Genomic DNA, 23,013 nt, shown 5'->3' on the forward strand with positions numbered 1-23,013 from the left:
ACTGCCCAATGACAGTCCTCAGGCGTCTCAACGCCGCAAGTACTCAGTGCAATGCATACCGTATACGCGTATATACATATGTATATTTCTATCCATACAAGTATACCTACATACGTAGGCCTCCATTCATACCGTACATCCATACATGTATGTTTCCGACCAGTTCTTATGTGTACATGTGTATGAGTCCAACCAGTCACGTATGCTTGTATGATTTGTTTCCGCATGTGTATTTCTATCCACATGTGGGTATATGCAGCAAATACATCACAAAAATACATTCCAAAAGATTGTTGATATAGTTACTAAGAGCAGCAGCTCCTATTGGCCCATACAAGGTAGTTACTACTGACCCATACGAGGCAGCTCCTATTGGCCCATACGAGGCAGCTGCTATTGGCCCATACGAGGCAGTTACTACTGACCCATACCAGGCAGCTCCTATTGGTCCATACGAAGCAGCTCCTATTAACCCATACGAGGCAGCTAATATTGACCCATACGAGGCAGCTAATATTGACCCATACGAGGCAGCTAATATTTATTCCCACCCAAACACATATATACACGCCTTACCTACGTCAATATGGAACGATCTTAGGTCAGAGAATGGTTCAACATGGATAGTTTGTCAGTCAAAATTGCTTTTTTCGGGATCAAATATAATAATTAATTGACAGGTATAGCCAATAATGCAACAGGTGAGAGTAGCCTCTCTCTTGACAGGTGAGGTCAAGGGGGGGGGGGGGGGGAATTTTCACAGTCCTGTGAAAATTGAATTTTTCAACCATCAACTTTTCAATCTTTATGTACTAGAATTGCTAAGAGCTAACTAGTGCTGAGAAGGGAATACGAACTAGGACATAACTAGAGTGATGAGATGATTATGTACAAGGATTACTAGAACCTAACTAGTGATGTGAGGACAAAGCCAATTCTAGTTTCCCCTTGACTAGCACCCGAGGTTAGATGCATTACATAACTAGCAGCTAGTTGGGTAATTAGAAAGAGTTAGCTAATAGGCCTACTAGAGCAAATTGGCAACTGGAAGAGCTAGCACATGTAATGAGTACACTTATCGAGTATCTGTAATAGCATATAGCTAGTTATAAGTGAGGTATGTAAAAGAAAATACTAGTGATAACTAGTAATATGTAGAGATAAAGGAAGGTGGAAAGAAATTGAAGAATGCTAGTAAAAGTGGCTAGTTCGTGTGTGAGATAACTAGCACTATGAAGAGACACCTAGTGCTATGATAACTAGCGCTATGATAACTAGCACTATGATAACAAGTTCTAGAATAACTAGCACCATGCAGACACAACTTGAACTGTGATATCTAGCACTAAGCAAATAACTAGCAGTTTGATAGTGTTATAACTAGCACTATGCAAAATAACTAGCAGTTTGATAGTGTTATAACTAGCACTATACAAAATAACTAGCAGTTTGATAGTGTTATAACTAGCACTATGCAAAATAACTAGCAGTTTGATAGTGTTATAACTAGCACTATACACAATAACTAGCAGTTTGATAGTGTTATAACGAGCACTATACAAAATAACTAGCAGTTTGATAGTGTTATAACGAGCACTATGCACAATAACTAGCAGTTTGATAGTGTTATAACTAGCACTATGCAAAATAACTAGCAGTTTGATAGTGTTATAACGAGCACTATACACAATAACTAGCAGTTTGATAGTGTTATAACGAGCACTATACAAAATAACTAGCAGTTTGATAGTGTTATAACTAGCACTATGACAATTACCACTGTGATAACTAGCACTATGATAACTAGCACTAAGATAACTAGCACTAAGGAGAGGCGAAGCATCAACGACCGGAAGGGAGATAATAGGAAGAACTAGCGGCTGTTATTTTCACAAAAAATATATTCCACTTATTTCGAGTAGTATTCCAGAGGTAATTATTGAGACTACTTACTTCCAATACTGTCAGTAAGGCCGCTAATCTCACCTGAAAGAGAATGAAAATGGTCTTTACATCACGCTCAGACGATCGGGGTTTGAGAGCGAGTACTTAGACGGTCGATACTGTGGTGGGGCGGTCATCACAGCCGCCTTGATCATGACAGACCGGTTCTTTCGATCACAGCTGTGTTTTACGGGTTATCTGGCGACAGAAACCGGTTGGGCAGATCGCAGTCCCGTGGACAGAAACCGGCCGGATGCTTGGACATATCACATCATGGTGGATGTTGACAGTGTTCTCTGTACCTATGGCTGCTTTACGAGTTACCGGATCGAGGTACCTCTATGTTGTTTTTTCCTATTGTTGTTCCTTATGACACGTTTACATACAGGACAACCACATATTCTACTGATGCCCCAAGACAACCATATATTCTACTGATGCCCCAAAACAACCACATATTCTACTGATGCCCCAAGACAACCATATATTCTACTGATGCCCCAAGACAATCATACCTTCCACAGCTTCTCCGTTTTCTAAGCTTCCACAGCTTCTCCGTTTTCTAAGCTTCCGCAGCTTCTCCGTTTTCTAAGCTTCCGCAGCTTTAGCATTTCGTAAGAAGTCATACAATTAAGAGACAATTGCGTAAACAGGTGATGCTTCAGTAGATAATACATTATCTACTACGTACCTAGTAGATATTATCTACCAAGTAGATAGTATCTTGGTTAATGTCTTCCATCGACGCAGAGGGTTCAGACACCAGCATAACACACTTAAGTAATTCGTAAGAGGTCTAAAGCTTTACTTAAGCTGCGGGGTAAGTATTTTTTGAAGAATGTTTGAAGACCACGAGTCTTCAAGCATTGCCCTGTATATTGTCGAAACCTGTACATCTTTCCACGATCATGACGGCTTAGTTTGTATTGTTAAACAATTTACGTGCTTGGGGTCTGACAGCCGAGTGGACAGCGCTTCGGATTCGTAGTCCTGAGGTTCCGGGTTCGATTCCCGGTGGAGAAGGAAACAAATGGGCATAATTTCTTTCACCCTGATGCTTCTGATCACCTAGCAGTAAAAATAGGTACCTGGGAGTTAGACAGCTGCGACGGGCTGCTTCCTGGGGGTGTGTAACAAAAACGAGGCCTGGTCGAGGACCGGGCCGCGGAGACGCTAAGCCCCGTTATGACCTCAAGATTGATGGAGACTTAACAACCCAAGTTTATTGTTGTTATAAACAACTTCGTAGTTATTCGGAACTCTAAACTGTTTACAGTAAGCAAAGTATAAGCCTCCAGAATTAGGAAAGATGTAGAGGTTTCGTAAGAAGACAGGGAAATGCGTGATGGATCCTGGTTCGACCTCTGACAGTACCTGCTCAAGCTTCAGAGTAAGCGTGTTCATTGTCATATTTTTAATAGATACGTGTTCATAGTTTATTTAGTTATACTTATCGAGTGGGGCTTTTGGGCATATACCCATCCTAGAGGAGGGGGGGGAGGACAAGTGGGCCTAATACCCAACCTGTGAGTGGTAGTTGGCCCCATACCCATCCTGTGAGTGGTAGTGGGCCCCATACCCATCCTGTGAGTGGTAGTGGGCCCCATACCCATCCTGTGAGTGGTAGAGGGCCCCATACCCATCCTGTGAGTGGTAGTGGGCCCCATACCCATCCTGTGAGTGGTAGAGGGCCCCATACCCATCCTGTGAGTGGTAGTGGGCCCCATACCCATCCTGTGAGTGGTAGAGGGCCCCATACCCATCCTGTGAGTGGTAGTGGGCCCCATACCCATCCTGTGAGTGGTAGTAGGTCCCATACCCATCCCGTGAGTGGTAGTGGGTCCCATACCCATCCTGTGAGTGGTAGTGGGTCCCATACCCATCCTGTGAGTGGTAGTGGGCCCCATACCCATCCTGTGAGTGGTAGTGGGCCCCATACCCATCCTGTGAGTGGTAGTGGGCCCCATACCCATCCCGTGAGTGGTAGTGGGTCCCATACCCATCCTGTGAGTGGTAGTGGGTCCCATACCCATCCTGTGAGTGGTAGTGGGTCCCATACCCATCCTGTGAGTGGTAGTAGGTCCCATACCCATCCTGTGAGTGGTAGTGGGTCCCATACCCATCCTGTGAGTGGTAGTAGGTCCCATACCCATACTGTGAATGATAGTGGGTCCCATACCCATCCTGTGAGTGGTAGTGGGTCCCATACCCATCCTGTGAGTGGTAGTGGGCCCCATACCCATCCTGTGAGTGGTAGTGGGTCCCATACCCATCCTGTGAGTGGTAGTGGGCCCCATACCCATCCTGTGAGTGGTAGTGGGTCCCATACCCATCCTGTGAGTGGTAGTGGGCCCCATACCCATCCTGTGAGTGGTAGTGGGCCCCATACCCATCCTGTGAGTGGTAGTGGGCCCCATACCCATCCTGTGAGTGGTAGTGGGCCCCATACCCATCCTGTGAGCTTGGTGTTCACATGTTGACAATGAACATCATCCTCCAATAATGACAGTACTTGTAACAACTAACTGTATTTGGTCAAACATAAAAACATAGACAGCTGGAGCCCCCAAATTAAAATTATTGAATATATAATTGGCCCAAATGTCACACATAAAGATATAATTGTAAATTAAAATTTTTATCTAACCTGTCCAAACAATGCTAGGCCTAATATATACTCTTAGGCCTATTATAATTAATATATGTACTATACTAGGCTTATATATACAAAAACAAATTTGTTTTTTTGTGCCTTCTACATATTAGTATACAATGTTGACTTCAACAGACGATTTTTGAACGTTTGGCCAAATAGTTGTTACAAGGGTTATAACTTAAGGAGGCAGGGTTGTGAATAATGTGATGAGATGTGGGTAATGGGGCAGTGAGAGCACAGTAACACTTTTCCCGAAGGAAGATAAATAGTCTGGTTGATCAGCAAGGTGAATAATATGCAAGATGAGAGGACCCTGAAGCACATGTGGGACTGACAGTTTTATTGATACTTGACATTACCTTAAAGCTGAAGAGACACTTAGACGATCCCCAGAAGTGTTTACCAAGTAGCTGTACTGTCTTGAAGGGTTGTTACGGCACTTAGGCTGACCCCCTCTACCCCCCTCTACCCCCCTGCAGTGTATCAAGTGGCTGTGGTCTCATATTATGGGGTAATCCCATATGTATCATCAGTGGCACTTAGATGTAGGGTCATTACAATACTGGCACGAATATAGGCACTCAGGCAGGTAGAAGTCGAGCCGTAATATAGGATACTCTTGTTAGAATACACTATTGTTAGTGTGTTAGTGTGTGTGTGTGTGTGTGTGTGTGTGTGTGTGTGTGTGTGTGTGTGTGTGTGTGTGTGTGGGTGGTGCAGTACTTTACCTGTGCATCAGCTGGGAGGGGAAGGGAGAGACTTGCCTCGCCTGGAAGCCGGGGACCTCAACCACCACACCACCACCACAGGCCTAGACAACCTGCTTTGACTCATGTAGCTTCATACAAGAGCTACGTTCGGGTAAAAACCAATTTGGGTCAAAAGGTTTGGGGTCGGAACCAATTTGGGTTAGAAAGTTTTGGGTCAGAACCAATTTGGATTGGAAAGTTTTAGTCAGTCAAAACACAACCAACTTGGATCATAACCAATCAGTTTGGATCATAACCAATCAGTTTGGGTCATATCCAATCAGTTTGGATCGTAACCAATTAGCTTGGATAATGCCCAACCAGTTTTGACCATAACCGATAAATTTGAATCATAACTTGGAGAAAGCAGCAGCTTTGCTCTGAACCAATTTTGATGTTCGAAAACTTTGGTCAAAACTAGTTAGGGGTCTAAACCAATTTGGGTATGGGCAACTTGGGTCATAACCAGTTTGGGTTTAAACTTAATTGGGTGTAGGAACATTCAGGTCAAAACCAAGGTAGAAGAAAACCCATCAGAGTCAAAACCCAGTTTGGGTCAAAACCAGTTTGGGTCAAAATCAATTTGGGAGAGAAGTAACTTGCTAAGAATCAAAATAGGCAAAAGAAAGCCAGAAACTTTGATAGGAACATCAATGTCCCGAGAGATGCAGACTACATGTAACTTTGGTAGTCTTGGGGGGTCAGAGGTAGTCTTGGGGGGTCAGAGGTAGTCTTGGGGGGTCAGAGGTAGTCTTGGGGGGTCAGAGGTAGTCTTGGGGGGTCAGAGGTAGTCTTGGGGGGTCAGAGGTAGTTTGGGGGGTCAGAGATAGTCTTGGGGGGGTCAGAGATAGTCTTGGGGGGGTCAGAGGTAGTCTTGGGGGGTCAGAGGTAGTCTTGGGGGGTCAGAGGTAGTCTTGGGGGGTCAGAGGTAGTCTTGGGGGGTCAGAGGTAGTTTGGGGGGTCAGAGGTAGTCTTGGGGGGTCAGAAGTAGTCTTGGGGGTCCGAGATAGTCTTGGGGGGGTCAGAGGTAGTCTTGGGGGGTCAGAGGTAGTCTTGGGGGGTCAGAGGTAGTCTTGGGGGGTCAGAGGTAGTCTTTGGGTCAGAGGTAGTCTGGGGGGTCAGAGGTAGTCTTGGGGGGTCAGAGGTAGTCTTGGGGGGTTAGAGATAGTCTTGGGGGGGTCAGAGGTAGTCTTGGGGGGTCAGAGATAGTCTTGCGGGGGTCAGAGGTAGTCTTGGGGGGTCAGAGGTAGTTTTGAGGGGGTCAGAGGTAGTCTTGGGGGGTCAGAAGTAGTCTTGGGGGGTCAGAGATAGTCTTGGGGGGGTCAGAGGTAGTCTTGGGGGGTCAGAGGTAGTCTTGGGGGGTCAGAGGTAGTCTTGAGGGGTCAAATGTAGTCTTGGGGGATCAGAGGTAGTCTTGGGGGGTCAAAGGTAGTCTTGGGGGTCAGAGGTAGTCTTGGGGGGTCAGAGGTAGTCTTGGGGGGTCAGAGGTAGTCTTGGGGGGTCAGAGGTAGTCTTGAGGGGTCAGAGGTAGTCTTGGGGGAGTCAGAGGTAGTCTTGGGGGGTCAGAGGTGTCTTGGGGGGGGGTCAGAGGTAGTCTTGAGGGGGTCAGGGGTAGTCTTGGGGGGTCAGAGGTAGTCTTGGGGGGTCAGAGGTAGTCTTGAGGGGTCAGATGTAGTCTTGGGGGATCAGAGGTAGTCTTGGGGGGTCAGAGGTAGTCTTGGGGGGTCAGAGGTAGTCTTGGGGGGTCAGAGGTAGTCTTGAGGGGTCAGATGTAGTCTTGGGGGATCAGAGGTAGTCTTGGGGGGTCAGAGGTAGTCTTGGGGGGTCAGAGGTAGTCTTGGGGGGTCAGAGGTAGTCTTGGGGGGTCAGAGGTAGTCTTGGAGGGGGGTCAGAGGTAGTCTTGAGGGGTCAGAGGTAGTCTTGGAGGGTCAGAGGTAGTCTTGGAGGGGTCAGAGGTAGTCTTGGAGGGTCAGAGGTAGTCTTGGGGGTCAGAGGTAGTCTTGGGGGTCAGAGGTAGTCTTGGGGGTCAGAGGTAGTTTTGGGGGGTCAGAGGTAGTCTTGGGGGGTCAGAGGTAGTCTTGGGGGGTCAGAGGTAGTCTTGGGGGTCAGAGGTAGTCTTCGGGGGGGGTCAGAGGTAGTCTTTGGGGGGTCAGAGGTAGTCTTTGGGGGTGTGAAAGGTAGTCTTGGAGTAAGACAGGCAGCTTGAGGGAGAATTACTGAACACCTTCAGAAAATATCCCGTGTCACAGAGTTTGGGTCAAAGAAGAAACTTAAACCAGAAACAGCTTGAATCGGAGGAACCATGTCAAGGCACAGCTTGAGAGCCAGGTCAAACTGTCAAGGTACAGCTTGAGAGCCAGGTCAAGCTGTCAAGGTACAGCTTGAGAGCCAGGTCAAGCTGTCAAGGTACAGCTTGAGAGCCAGGTCAAGCTGTCAAGGTACAGCTTGAGAGCGAGGTCAAGCTGTCAAGGTACAGCTTGAGAGCCAGGTCAAGCTGTCAAGGCACAGTTTGAGAGCCAGGTCAAGCTGTCAAGATACAGCTTGAGAGCCAGGTCAAGCTGTCAAGATACAGCTTGAGAGCCAGGTCAAGCTGTCAAGGTACAGCTTGAGAGCCAGGCCAAGCTATCAAGGTACAGCTTGAGAGCCAGGTCAAGCTGTCAAGGTACGGCTTGAGAACCAGGTCAAGCTGTCAAGGTACGGCTTGAAAGCCAGGTCAAGCTGTCAAGGTACAGCTTGAGAGCCAGGTCAAGCTGTCAAGGCACAGCTTGAGAGCCAGGTCAAGCTGTCAAGGTACAGCTTGAGAGCCAGGTCAAGCTGTCAAGGCACAGCTTGAGAGCCAGGTCAAGCTGTCAAGGCACAGCTTGAGAGCCAGGTCAAGCTGTCAAGGTACAGCTTGAGAGCCAGGTCAAGCTGTCAAGGCACAGCTTGAGAGCCAGGTCAAGCTGTCAAGGTACAGCTTGAGAGCCAGGTCAAGCTGTCAAGATACAGCTTGAGAGCCAGGTCAAGCTGTCAAGGTACAGCTTGAGAGCCAGGTCAAGCTGTCAAGATACAGCTTGAGAGCCAGGTCAAGCTGTCAAGGCACAGCTTGAGAGCCAGATCAAGCTGTCAAGGTACAGCTTGAAAGCCAGGTCAAGCTGTCAAGGCACAGCTTGAGAGCCAGATCAAGCTGTCAAGGCACAGCTTGAGAGCCAGATCAAGCTGTCAAGGTACAACTTGAGAGCCAGGTCAAGCTGTCAAGGTACAGCTTGAGAGCCAGGTCAAGCTTGACACCACCAATGTCCGTGTTTCCACGCTCACAGTGTATGTGATGTTATTGACTTTATTTAGTAGATGTTTTAAGCGGTAGGACTCGGATTTAACGGTATATGTTTGCAGGTTTTAGCCTTCGGTTAATTTTGTTTAAGTATTTTATTTAAGAGAATAATGAAATATGGGATTAAAATTATTTCATGAATCGCCCGTCTCTTGCGAGGACATATTAAACAATATATCCTTTGTAAAGACATATTAAATGTGTCTATTGAGAGGAAATGTTTAATAATGAGATATTTTATTAACACGTAAGCCCATAATTCATCATTTTCGTATTAAACACACACAAATACGTCAGACAACAAGAGACATTAAACATTCCTTTAACAAGAGGAGCTCAGTCCTGTCCAAGAGGGCTCCAGACAAGAGACATTAACGTACAGGAAGAGAGAGAGAGACAAGTGTAAACAGGACAAGACGAGAGGCGGCAGAGAAAGGACATTACAGGTATTCCTGTTGAGACATTCCACGAGAGCTGTTAGATATAAGAACCACATAATGTTATAGTACTATATCTCGTCAACTCACACTATATATACTATACTCTCGTCACCTCACACTATATCTCTTCATACCACACCAACCTTTATCCAACGTCAAACATGTAACACGTCATATACACTTATATAAACACACACACATATGATATATATATATATATTATATATATATATATATATATATATATATATATATATATATATATATATATATATATATATATATATATATATATATATATTTTATTAAATATGACCGAAAAAGTAAGATTAATAATTCTAACACGAATTTTCTCAATCTTTCGTACATTATGCTTCACTGTTGGAGGTAAATCAAAAATCACTTCTCCAAAATTCATTTTTATTTCTAGTCTGACGCGACACGGGCGCGTTTCGTAAAACTTATTACATTTTCAAAGACTTCACAAATACACAACTGATTAGAACTTGCGTTTCCCTGATTTTATATCTACATTTGAGTGAGGTGGGAAGGGTGATGTGGCATTACATTTGAGTGAGGTGGGAAGGATGATGTGGCATTAGAGGATATTAATAGGGTATTAAAAGTATCAACACAAGACAGAACACGAAACAATGGATATTGAATAGAAGTGTTTGTAGAAAGCCTATTGGTCCATATTTCTTGATGCTTCTATATTGGAGCGGAGTCTTGAGGTGGGTAGAATATAGTTGTGCAATAATTGGCTGTTGATTGCTGGTGTTGACTTCTTGATGTGTAGTGCCTCGCAAACGTCAAGCCGCCTGCTATCGCTGTATCTATCGATGATTTCTGTGTTGTTTACTAGGATTTCTCTGGCGATGGTTTGGTTATGGGAAGAGATTATATGTTCCTTAATGGAGCCCTGTTGTTTATGCATCGTTAAACGCCTAGAAAGAGATGTTGTTGTCTTGCCTATATACTGGGTTTTTTGGAGCTTACAGTCCCCAAGTGGGCATTTGAAGGCATAGACGACGTTAGTCTCTTTTAAAGCGTTCTGTTTCGTGTCTGGAGAGTTTCTCATGAGTAGGCTGGCCGTTTTTCTGGTTTTATAGTAAATCGTCAGTTATCAGAGGATACAACTGACGATTTACTATAAAACCAGAAAAACGGCCAGCCTACTCATGAGAAACTCTCCAGACACGAAACAGAACGCTTTAAAAGAGACTAACGTCGTCTATGCCTTCAAATGCCCACTTGGGGACTGTAAGCTCCAAAAAACCCAGTATATAGGCAAGACAACATCTCTTTCTAGGCGTTTAACGATGCATAAACAACAGGGCTCCATTAAGGAACATATAATCTCTTCCCATAACCAAACCATCGCCAGAGAAATCCTAGTAAACAACACAGAAATCATCGATAGATACAGCGATAGCAGGCGGCTTGACGTTTGCGAGGCACTACACATCAAGAAGTCAACACCAGCAATCAACAGCCAATTATTGCACAACTATATTCTACCCACCTCAAGACTCCGCTCCAATATAGAAGCATCAAGAAATATGGACCAATAGGCTTTCTACAAACACTTCTATTCAATATCCATTGTTTCGTGTTCTGTCTTGTGTTGATACTTTTAATACCCTATTAATATCCTCTAATGCCACATCATCCTTCCCACCTCACTCAAATGTAATGCCACATCACCCTTCCCACCTCACTCAAATGTAGATATAAAATCAGGGAAACGCAAGTTCTAATCAGTTGTGTATTTGTGAAGTCTTTGAAAATGTAATAAGTTTTACGAAACGCGCCCGTGTCGCGTCAGACTAGAAATAAAAATGAATTTTGGAGAAGTGATTTTTGATTTACCTCCAACAGTGAAGCATAATGTACGAAAGATTGAGAAAATTCGTGTTAGAATTATTAATCTTACTTTTTCGGTCATATTTAATAAAATATGTCTACAGGAAAGACTGCTACCAAAATATACTAATATATATATATATATATGTCGTACCTAGTAGCCAGAACGCACTGCTCAGCCTACTATGCAAGGCCCGATTTGCCTAATAAGCCAAGTTTTCCTGAATTAATATATTTTCTCTAATTTTTTTCTTATGAAATGATAAAGCTACCCATTTCATTATGTATCAGGTCAATTATATTTTATTGGAGTTAAAATTAACGTAGATATATGACCGAACCTAACCAACCCTACCTAACCTAACCTAACCTATCTTTATAGGTTAGGTTAGGTTAGGTAGCCGGAAAAGCTAGGTTAGGTTAGGTTAGGTAGGTTAGATAGTCGAAAAACAATTAATTCATGAAAACTTGGCTTATTAGGCAAATCGGGCCTTGCATTGTAGGCTGAGAAGTGCGTTCTGGCTACTAGGTACGACATATATATATATATTAGTATATTTTGGTAGCAGTCTTTCTTGTAAACATATGTTGTTGATTATGACCGAAAGGGTAAGATTAAATGATTCTAACACGAATCTTCTCAATATTTCTTACGTTTTTCTTCGCTGTCGGGGGGGTAATTGAAAAATTAACTCTCCAAAGTTCATTTTCTCATTTTTATTTATGGTCTGACGCCTAAAAGCATTTCGCAAGACACTTCTTACATTTTCAAAGACAATTTTTACATACTCTGTTAATGCTTATATTGGTTTGGGGTGAGGTGATACAGGACATGATTGAGATGAACAAGCGGGTCAATGGGTACACTGCGTGTTTTATCCTGTTTCTGTGCTGGTTAGGGATCTTGAAGTGGGTAGAATGTAATTATGTATTAATTGGCTGTTGATCTCTGGTTTTGACATTTTGATGTGTAGGGCCTCGCTGATGTCGAGTCTCCTGCTATCACTGTATCTATCGATAATTCCTGTGTGTCTTGTTAAGATTTCTCTAGTGATGGTCTGGTTGTGTGAGGAGATTATATGTTCCTTCATGGAGCCCTGTTGTTTGTGCATTGTTCATCGCCTATAAAGAGACGTTGTTGTCTTGCCTATATATACAGAGTATGTAAATTTGTCTTTGAAAATGTAAAAAGTGTCTTGCGAAACGCTTCTAGGCGTCAGACCATAAAGTGTGAAAATGAACTTTTGGAGAGTTAATTTTTCAAATACCCTCGACAGTGAAGAAAAACATAAGAAATATTGAGAAGATTCGTGTTAGAATCATTGAATATGACCCTTTCGGTCATGTTCAACAACATATGTTTACAAAAAAGACTGCTACCAAAATATACTTTATATATATATATATATATATATATATATATATATATATATATATATATATATATATATATATATATATATATATATATATATAGTGTAAACACTGACACACAATAGGAGGACTGTGCACCTAGGACACCTGTACTCCATCATGACCTAGGGTTAAAGGTGCAGTTAGTGAGAGCAAGTGTTATGACAGCAAGTGCCAGCAACAGGAGGGCCTCCAGCAGCAGGAGGGCCTCCAGCAACAGGAGGACCTCCAGCAGCAGGAGGGCTTCCAGCAACAGGAGGGCCTCCAGCGCAGGAGGGCCTCCAGCAGCAGGAGGGCCTCCAGCAACAGGAGGCCCTCCAGCAGCAGGAGGGCCTCCAGCAGCAGGAGGGCCTCCAGCAACACTGAGGCCCTCCAGCAGCAGGAGGGCCTCCAGCAGCAGGAGGGCCTCCAGCAACACTGAGGCACCTTGACCAGCCTCTTTACCTTGGGCACCTTGGCGTACTTGTCCTTGCGGGTGTCTCTGATGGTCATGATGTCCAGCATCTCCGTCTCCGCCTGAAACAATACCAGCAACACCTTCAGAACACGTTTAGGCACATATTGGTAGGCCTAGGCTCTAGGTAGAGCTCTAGGCACATATTAGTAGGCCTATCGAGGATTTAGAGGATTTATATGTCTCGGTAGGCCTATATCTTCCCTGAATTAGCATTGATATACTCTTTATAAAAGCAAATGTACACAAAATGAATAATATGTAATATTATAAATGTGATATTATTATATGTAATATGTGAATAATATGTGATATTATTCACCGCCTTAGGCCTGTGAAAGTGCAGTATTTCATTAAAATACATTAATACAACATATGCAATTTTGTAGTGGATTGGGATGGGGAGAGGGGTGTTAGGGTAGGGTGTTTGGGAAGGGGTAATAGGGTGGGGGGGAGGTAGTTATGACCGCCCACTCTCCCCCCATCTCCCCCCCCCCTCCCCACCTGCCTACGGGTTCAGTCAGCTATTGGACCTGTTTGCATACTGGACAAAATTTACATTTTCAAATATAAAGGTAAATTAGTTTGTGTGGACGCCCCTTATCAATATACTCGCCCACTACCACAGACTGTATGTATGTATGTATGTATGTATGTATGTATGTATGTATGTATGTATGTATGTATGTATGTACGTATGTATGTATATGTGTGTGTGTGTGTGTGTGTATTAGAGAAAAATATATGTAGTAGATATAATATAGGAAAAATAGATTGGTTAGAAAGGCGAGGTCCAAGAGCTAAATAGCGCGATTCTTCACACAGAAATAGTAAATACAAATAGTAAATACACAAACACATGCCAAACACAAAAAAACACACACACATGAGAGAATTAAATAAATTCCCGTAAGAAATACCGGTTTAACCAGGTCACAGTGGACATGGTGTGCGGGTCGCCAGAAGCAACAGCCTGACCCATCATCACCACACAACCCTGGCCTCAGGCCGGAGAGTAGATCTCTCGAAACCCACAACAGGTAAACACAGACTAAAACACATCAGTCCTCACATTTAATCCACAAAAAAAGTCATTCTGACGCTCTCAACCTCATCGTCAATGACTATAGAAAAACACTGGAGCGGACCGAGGGGCACCGTAGCCCACCACATATACCACTGAGGCCCACCACATATCCCCGTGGCCCACCACATACCACTGAAGCCCACCACATAGTCCCGTGGCCCACCACTTACCACTGAGCCCCACCACATACCCCTGTGGCCCACCACATACCACTGAGGCCCACCACATACCCCCGTGGCCCACCACATACCACTGAGGCCCACCACATACCCCCGTGGCCCACCACATACCACTGAGCCCCACCACATACCCCCGTGGCCCACCACATACCACTGAGGCCCACCACATACCACTGAGGCCCACCACATATACCCGTGGCCCACCACATACCACTGATGCCCACCACAACAGCGGACACACACACACACTGTGTGCACAACTGAATATTTCTAAACCATTAAACTTTTCCAAACATGACATTCTACTCAGTTTATTTGTTTGATCCAAGTGTGTATGGACTACATAGTGTGTTGATGCTATGGTCAGACGTGAGGCGACAACTACGTCTCTCCTGTGGGTATGATCTTAGCATACACCTCGACACATACACCTTGATGCACACATACACAGCGATACGCACAAACATTGATACATATATATACGCCCCGATACACAAATCACGATTCACACACACTCGCGCACACACACGTACGCCTCAATGCACATACATGCGCCCCAATATAGACACATATGCCCCGATACACACATGAACGCCCCAATACACACACACACGCCCCAATGCACACACACACACACACACACACACACACACACACACACACACACACACACACACACACACACACACACACACACACACTCCCAACCTGGATAGGCGGGATCCAAGAGCCAATGCTCGATCCCGTAAGCACAAATGAGTACACACACACACACACACACACACACACACACACACACAGAGGCGGGACCTCTGAGGCGGGACCAAAGAGCCAGAGCTCAACCCCCGCAAGCACAATTAGGTGAGTACACACACACACACACACACACACACACACACACACACACACACACACCTACACACACACACACACACACACACACACACACACACACACACACACACACACACACACACACAATCAGTATGATTACAAGGTATTCTCTAGTTACACCAATATAAGACCTCAGGCAGACTATTGTTGTTCAAAATATGCTAAGGTTCCTGGTCTCCTACACAGCTCCTTCAAGCTAAGTGAAGGCCAACGTAGCTTCTATTAAGAGTTTGTTTGCACTTGCAAACAAATGTTTGTTGTTTTTAACATCAACCTTTGTTTGATGTTAAAATCCCCCATCTCCCAGGATGTTTAGTCACACAGGGGCATGTGGTCAGTAGCCTGCACTTGCAAATTTTTTGTGCATTATGTGGGTATGTTAATGAGCCCGCGAGAGGATAAAGTGATTGCAAAGCTCAAAGCACCTCATTCCGGCAGGTCTGACGGATCAAATGACTGGACAATCGAGTGTGTAGTGAGAGAGCTCACATCCCAGTCGCTGGCCACAGTGTGGAGACGCGGAGTGCTCAGGATTGGGAGATTCGTTACATTCAGCCACCAGCCACAGGTGGCTCTCTGGGGAGATTACGAAAACAGTCTACGGTGGGGGACTGCCACGTTTCATTACCACGTTTTGTGTAACTTGATGATGGAACTCAATGCGACTGGCTGTGAATGATGGCTTGCGTATGTACACGTATTTGAGCCTGCAGGATAAGGCTTCAGCTCTAAGACTCCGCCTTTTCAACAGTCTTTTGTCTAATGCAATGACTACTGGCCTAAATTTTTCAATTGATATTTCTTTAAAAACCTGTCTTTTTCAACTTCTTGCTTGTCTTTGAACGAGGCACCACAATGGGGCTTCATTCTCTACAACATGTTTGATGTAGGTGGTGCAGAGTGCGTGTGTATCTGTGCGGCGCGCGCGCGCGCACTTATTTGCATCAGAAGAAATCATTTCCAACTGTGGAACTCTGGCTAGGGGGGTATTTACCTGGTGCAACTGATCAATTTGCCTATGACATCGTCATATTTGCATTTGAAACTGTTATGGAGTTTGCCGCCACTGTCCTCCTCTTCTCCTTTCCACTTACTCTCTGCTCTCTCGATGAATGGACACTTTTTGTATACAATATCTCGCTTTTTTCCAGGTTACATTTGTGTTTGCTCTCGAATCGAAATGCTTTTGTCTGCTTTATCGACCTCCAGTGTGTGTGTGTGTGTGTGTGTGTGTGTGTGTGTGGGGGTGTGTGGGGGTGTGTATACTCACCTAAATGTGTTTTGGGGTCGATTTTCAGCTCCTGGTCCACCCTTTTAAGATTTGGTAGTTTGAGGCCATTCATGATGTCATACAGCACCCTCTATCCAGGAGTCAGTATCCATACTGATGCCCAAGACAGTGAAAGCCAGCCAGGCACTGGTAACCAGAGGCTTTCCCAAGCAAGTCGGCGGCCGGTATAGCAGCAGCCAGTTACCGGTAACCGTATACGGGTATAGCAGCAGCCAGTTACCGGTAACCGTATACGGGTATAGCACCAGGCAGGCCCCAGTAGCCAGAGGCTCCTAGACTTCTCTTGTACTGAGGGAGACGGATCAATATTGTGTACCAGGAGAGAACTCTCTCTGTCTTTGTCATGAAAGAGACGGGAGTGGTGACGTGTGTGTGACGGGACTGAGGACATTGGGCACGGGCAGGGACAAAAATCCCAGGACGCGTACATTAAACAGATTGCCAACATACCACATGAAACATTATCAGGTTATCAACATACCACATGGAACACTGTCGTCTTGAAACTGAGGCATGATAACAAGGGCTTCTGCTAGTAAACAATGCCGTTCAAATATTTACTGAGGAAAATTACCTGGAGTATACCTGTTGTGTGTTCTGAGAGTTTTCCTACTAAGCTCGGCCCGGGGCTAGGCTTGTCTTGGGATAACTTGGTCCAACAGGCGATTGCTTGGAGAGGCCCGGAGGTCCTTATAGCCACTACAACCTGGTTGGTCCGGTTCCTTACCGATGGAACCCTCCCTATTCCCGTCAATTCTTAAGCTTACACTTAGTTGAGTGTTTAATAAATCACTGAAATATATGTTTACCAGATATTTAACCCCGTCCATGGAAGACAGAAGAAAATGTATATATGCTGGTTAGCATTGTAAATGTCTGGCCACGTCTGTGGTAGAAAATAGTAATAATAATAATAAAAAAAACTTACATACTTACTTACTTACTTACTAACAATACTTACGATCCCCGTCCATCTTCCCTTAATCTTTGACCGCTGTTTACATTTGCTAACGATAATTGGACTGAAAATGTTCTTTTACATATCTCAGTGACTTAACTGTGACTCTAATTTCCATCCTTAATCTTGTATGTCTTTATCATGTCTCTCTTAATAATTCTTTCTTTAGCTCAGAAACGAGCAAAGTTGCATATGTCCGAATTTGTTCTAGTTTCTTGACGTACGGTCCCATCGAACCCGGGTCTCTGGATTGTGAGTCGCGGACGCTGACCACTCGTCCGCGAGGCCCTGTGTGCACTCATGTAGCTTACAGTAATTAGCTAAGTGTAGTTACACGATGAGGGCTATGCTCGTGGTGTCCCGTCTTCCCAGTACTCTTTGTCATATAACGCTTTGAAACTACTGACGGTCTTGGCCTCCACCACCTTCTCACCTAACTTGTTCCAACCGTCTACCACTCTGCTTGCGAAAATGAATGTTCTTATATTTCACTTCCTAGTGCATTCCATTCACTAACTACTCTGACACTGAAATAGTTCTTTCTAATGTCTCTGTGGCTCATTTGGGTACTCAACTTCCACCTGTGTCCCCTTGTTCGTGTACCACCCGTGTTATATAGTCCGTCCTGGACTACCCTGACAATTTCCCCTGAGCATTTTGTATGTGGTGATCATGTCTCCCCGAGCTCTTCTGTCTTGCATCGACGTGAAATGCAGTTCACGCAGCCCTTCCTCATAACTCATGCCTTTTAGTTCTGGGACTAGGTTAGTGGCATAACTGAACTTTTTTCAGCTTCGTCTTGTGCTTGACAAGGTATGGGCTCCATGCTGGGGCGTGGAGACCTTAGAGACCTTTAGAGACCTTAGATGAGACCTCTCTAAGAAACCTTAGAGTGTGTGTGTGTGTGTGTGTGTGTGTGTGTGTGTGTGTGTGTGTGTGTGTGTGTGTGTGTGTGTGTGTACTCACCTAATTGTGCTTGCGGGAGTTGAGCTCTGGCTCTTTGGTCCCGCCTCTCAACCGTCAATCAACGTGTGTGTGTGTGTGTATGTCTGTGCGCGTGCGTGCGTGTGCGTGCGTGTGCGTGCGTCCGTGCGCGGCGTCGACGGCAGGAGCGGGGGTTGCGCCCTGGGATCGATAACCGGCGTCAACGGTATTTTTAAAGTCAATGAGCTATTCCACCACTCATTAGTGAACCACCAAACTACTCCGTCAACCATTAGGGCAACCACTCTTCACTAAATTACTCGGCAACTATCGCTACAGCAGAATACAGTCACACTGAACCCATGGATACAGCAGAATACAGTGACTCTGAACCCATCACTACAGCAGAATACAGTGACTCTGAACCCATGACTACAGCAGAATATAGTGACTCTGAACCCATGGCTACAGCAGAATATAGTGACTCTGAACCCATGGCTACAGCAGAATATAGTGACTCTGAACCCATCACTACAGCGGAATACAATGACTCTGAACCCATCACTACAGCAGAATATAGTGACTCTGAACCCATCACTACAGCGGAATACAGTGACTCTGAACCCATCACTACAGCGGAATACAATGACTCTGAACCCATCACTACAGCAGCCTGAAATACATCTAAAGTAGAGGAGACTGTACAATCCCCCGCCCCCCCCCCCCAAGGTGCAGGGCGGACATAGATTTCAAAAGGAGATTTGTGAGCGTGACCTTAAGAGACCAGGTGAGCGTGACCTTAAGAGACCAAGTGAGCGTGACCTTAGAGACCAGGTGAGCGTGACTTTAGAGACCAGGTGAGTGTGACCTTAGAGACCAGGTGAGCGTGACCTTAGAGACCAGGTGAGCGTGACTTTAGAGACCAGGTGAGCGTGACTTTAGAGACCAGGTGAGTGTGACCTTAGAGACCAGGTGAGCGTGACCTTAGAGACCAGGTGAGCGTGACTTCAGAGACCAGGTGAGCGTGACCTCAGAGACCAGATGAGCGTGACCTTAGAGACCAGGTGAGCGTGACCTCAGAGACCAGGTGAGCGTGACCTTAAGAGACCAGGTGAGCGTGACCTTAGAGACCAGGTGAGCGTGACCTTAGAGACCAGGTGAGCGTGACCTCAGAGACCAGGTGAGCGTGACCTTAAGAGACCAGGTGAGCGTGACTTCAGAGACCAGGTGAGCGTGACCTTAAGAGACCAGGTGAGCGTGACCTTAGAGACCAGGTGAGCGTGACCTTAGAGGCCGGGAGAGACCTTAGAGACCAGGTGAGCGTGACCTTAGAGACCGACAGAGACCGTAGAGACCAGGCAGTAGGTCACACCATACCAGTACCCAACATGGCGGGCGGGGCGGCAGGTCTGGTGACAGCAGTAACACCATTCATCACAATAATGTCCCAGTGATGAGCTCCATGTTACACTATTACGCCAGCACCTGTGCTGGTACCTGTAGCCTGTTTCCAGAGTCCTATTTCCCCAAGGATGCTGCGGCCCGTTGGTTATTATCCCAGTAATGATGAGCCCTGGTGTTGACTTGACCGGCCTCTCTGTCTGTCTGTCTGTCTGTCTGTCTGTCTGTCTGTCTGTCTGTCTAGCGCTCACACACACACACACGTTTCCCAAGGACGTGTGGGTGTCGCTTTAGGAACTGGTGTGAAAGTTTACCGTACAACCTGTCCTCTCACTCAACACGTCGCAGTCGTAAAGTAACGGACCAATACGGTAAAAATACAGCGTGTTAGCGAGCATTACAGCACCGTAACACTGACGTCGTGTACATATCGTCCTGGAACAGTGAGGTTGGTTGCTTCGGTTCGTACGTTTGTAGTGAGGTTAAACAGTCGTGTTTTTAACGGAGTGGTAACGACAAAGAGAACGAGAGTACCGTGGCTGTAGAGAGAAAACGGCAGCCATCAACTGCTACTTACAAGAAAATATGACCAAAGAGAGTAATCAGGTCTAATATAGTGGCCACTAGCTTGTCAAAACTGTATTTTTGTACACCCGGGTCCGACCTGTGGACCGGCCACCCGTGGAGCGGGTACACTCGGGTACGACCTGGGAACCCGCCACCCGTGGAGCGGGTACACCGGGGTAGGGCCTGGGGGACCCGCCACCCGTGGAGCGGGTACACCCGGGTAGGGCCTGGGGACCCGCCACCCGTGGAGCGGGTACACCCGGGTAGGGCCTGGGGGACCCGCCACCCGTGGAGCGGGTACACTCGGGTACGACCTGGGAACCCGCCACCCGTGGAGCGGGTACACCGGGGTAGGGCCTGGGGGACCCGCCACCCGTGGAGCGGGTACACCCGGGTAGGGCCTGGGGACCCGCCACCCGTGGAGCGGGTACACCCGGGTAGGGCCTGGGGACCCGCCACCCGTGGAGCGGGTACACCGGGGTAGGGCCTGGGGACCCGCCACCCGTGGAGCGGGTACACCCGGGTAGGGCCTGGGGACCCGCCACCCGTGGAGCGGGTACACCGGGGTAGGGCCTGGGGACCCGCCACCCGTGGAGCGGGTACACCCGGGTAGGGCCTGGGGACCCGCCACCCGTGGAGCGGGTATCGTAATACACCATCAATCGGTTTCCAATGGCGACATCTCGCGCGTCGCAGACTAATGGAGCGACCAGATCACATCTTACCTTCACTTCTTCCTTCCTTCTCTCTTCGTCCTTCTCTCCTCCTCCTCCTCCAGGCCCGTAGTCCTCCTTCCCCGTCTCATAATCTTCTCCGGCTATCCCAAGGACCTCCCCCCCCCCCCTACACCGTCATCTGCAGCGTCGCCTAGATGACAGGTCCTCTACAGGACCTCCGTCTTATATTATATACACCGTATATACATTTGTGTTCCTCTCGTGTGCTCCAAAGAATGAGGTGATATGATAAAATGCTATATGCCCAAGATTACCATCCGAGTGCCGGCGGGGAAGTGGTTCAAATAGCTTCGGCTATCACTTCCTTATGTTCGGTCGTGATGGTCAAAGCGGATTAAGGCGTCCTGTACATACCAGTTGCGTTGCTCTTGGCAGTATGGGTTCGAGTCACTTCCGGGGTGTGAGTTTTCAGTTTTATACGTTATATATATATATATATATATATATATATATATATATATATATATATATATATATATATATATATATATATATATATATATATATATATATAGTCTCTCCGTGCTGGCGTGGTCAACACAGCCTCAGACGGTGCTCGTCCAAGCTCCCACCACCCCCACCCCCCCAAAAGGCGCGATTATTTATCAAATATCAGTTAATAGTTACTTTAGAATGATGTAAATAGTTAAGCCTCTGTTGTCACTTGCGGCCCGTGGGTGAGGCTTTACGGTGGGTGTGCTTCGAACAACAGAAGGGAACGAAACATTGTTCGAGAAAAAGTTCGATCGTCATCAGTTTTGGGTCATGTGTTGAGTGCTTTACGTTCATTAACTGGGAGTTTTTGGCAGCGGAATTAACGAGCAGTTTAGCCAGTGTTTACCCATGTCACGCGAGCGGTGCCGGGGGTCATGTTGCAACTGTTGTGTAGTCTTCACACCACGTCCTCTCATACCCGTTATCTTGAGGTTATCTTGAGGTTATCTTGAGATGATTTCGGGGCTTTAGTGTCCCCGCGGCCCGGTCCTCGACCAGGCCTCCACCCCCAGGAAGCAGCCCGTGACAGCTGACTAACACCCAGGTACCTATTTTACTGCTAGGTAACAGGGGCATAGGGTTATCTTGAGGTTATCTTAAGGTTATCTTGAGATGATTTCGGGGTTTTTAAGTGTCCCCGCGGCCCGGTCCTCGACCAGGCCTCCACCCCCAGGAAGCAGCCCGTGACAGCTGACTAACACCCAGGTACTTATTTTACTGCTAGGTAACAGGGGCATAGGGTGAAAGAAACTCTGCCCATTGTTTCTCGCCGGCGCCCGGGATCGAACCCAGGACCACAGGATCACAAGTCCAGTGTGCTGTCCGCTCGGCCGACCGGCTCCATACTGATAAACAAAACAACAACACATCATCCTGCAGAAATAAACACCCATTTCACTTCTTGCATCTTTCTAGTTTCAGTGTAAATCAGGGACAAGATTTATTAAGCATTTACGCCTCCACTTACGAAACCTGTACATCTTTCCTCTATCATGGCAGCTTTTGTTTACATACAATAAACAGTTTATGAGCTTCAAAGCACTATACGAGGTTGTTTATAACACTAATAACCTCAGGTTGTGGTTTCCAAGCTTCCCTCAATCACCCTTCGTGCAGGTCGGCGTTCAATCCCCGACTGTCTAAGAGGTTGGGCGCCATTCCTTCCCCCCGTCCCATCCCAAATCCTGACCCCCATCCCAGTGCTATATAGTCGTAATGGCTTGGCGCTTTCCCCCTTATAATTCCCTCCCCTTCCCTCAGTCGCCATGATTGAACAAAGATGCACAGATAGCGTAAGTGGCTGCCTAAATCCTCGACGAATCCCGGCTCAGAAATGAAAGGTTTGACGAGAATCAGAAAAACAGTACACAAGATGATACAAAAATCCATTCTCACTGTCAAGACTTTTTAATCCCAGATGTTCAATATTGGGACGAGAGAGACCTGGAGAGAGTGTCCTTGAAGCCACGAGGCCACTTCACTGTCTGGCCTAACGACCACTTGTTCCATTGTTCACTCCAATGATTGCACCACTAAACTCAAGACACTGTAGCGAGGCATAAGATCACCAGAGGTTCCTTGAGACTCCATATTCAGGCTCTTGGGTCGGTCAGGATGCGAAGGCGGTCAGCAGACTGTGGGGTTG

At 46.2% G+C, this 23,013-nt stretch overlaps 1 protein-coding gene across 10 annotated transcripts in view; it reads right to left on the reverse strand.

Annotated features, from left to right (window-relative positions):
* The window catches only part of Plc21C (Phospholipase C at 21C), a 298,940-nt gene that overhangs the window by 114,705 nt on the left and 161,222 nt on the right, over positions 1–23,013 (reverse strand). For 6 of the 10 annotated variants that reach the window (XM_069301326.1, XM_069301325.1, XM_045761047.2 and 3 more), the window contains 2 exons: positions 12,826–12,897; positions 1,954–1,986 (listed from right to left, as the gene is read on the reverse strand). In XM_069301326.1, the coding sequence (XP_069157427.1) occupies positions 1,954–1,986; positions 12,826–12,897 (105 nt within the window). The remainder of the gene's footprint in view (positions 1–1,953; positions 1,987–12,825; positions 12,898–23,013) is intronic. The other 4 variants (XM_069301328.1, XM_069301327.1, XM_045761049.2 and 1 more) reach the window with 1 other exon arrangement.

This window comes from Procambarus clarkii, chromosome 45, assembly GCF_040958095.1.
Source record: "Procambarus clarkii isolate CNS0578487 chromosome 45, FALCON_Pclarkii_2.0, whole genome shotgun sequence".
NCBI lineage: Eukaryota > Metazoa > Arthropoda > Malacostraca > Decapoda > Cambaridae > Procambarus > Procambarus clarkii.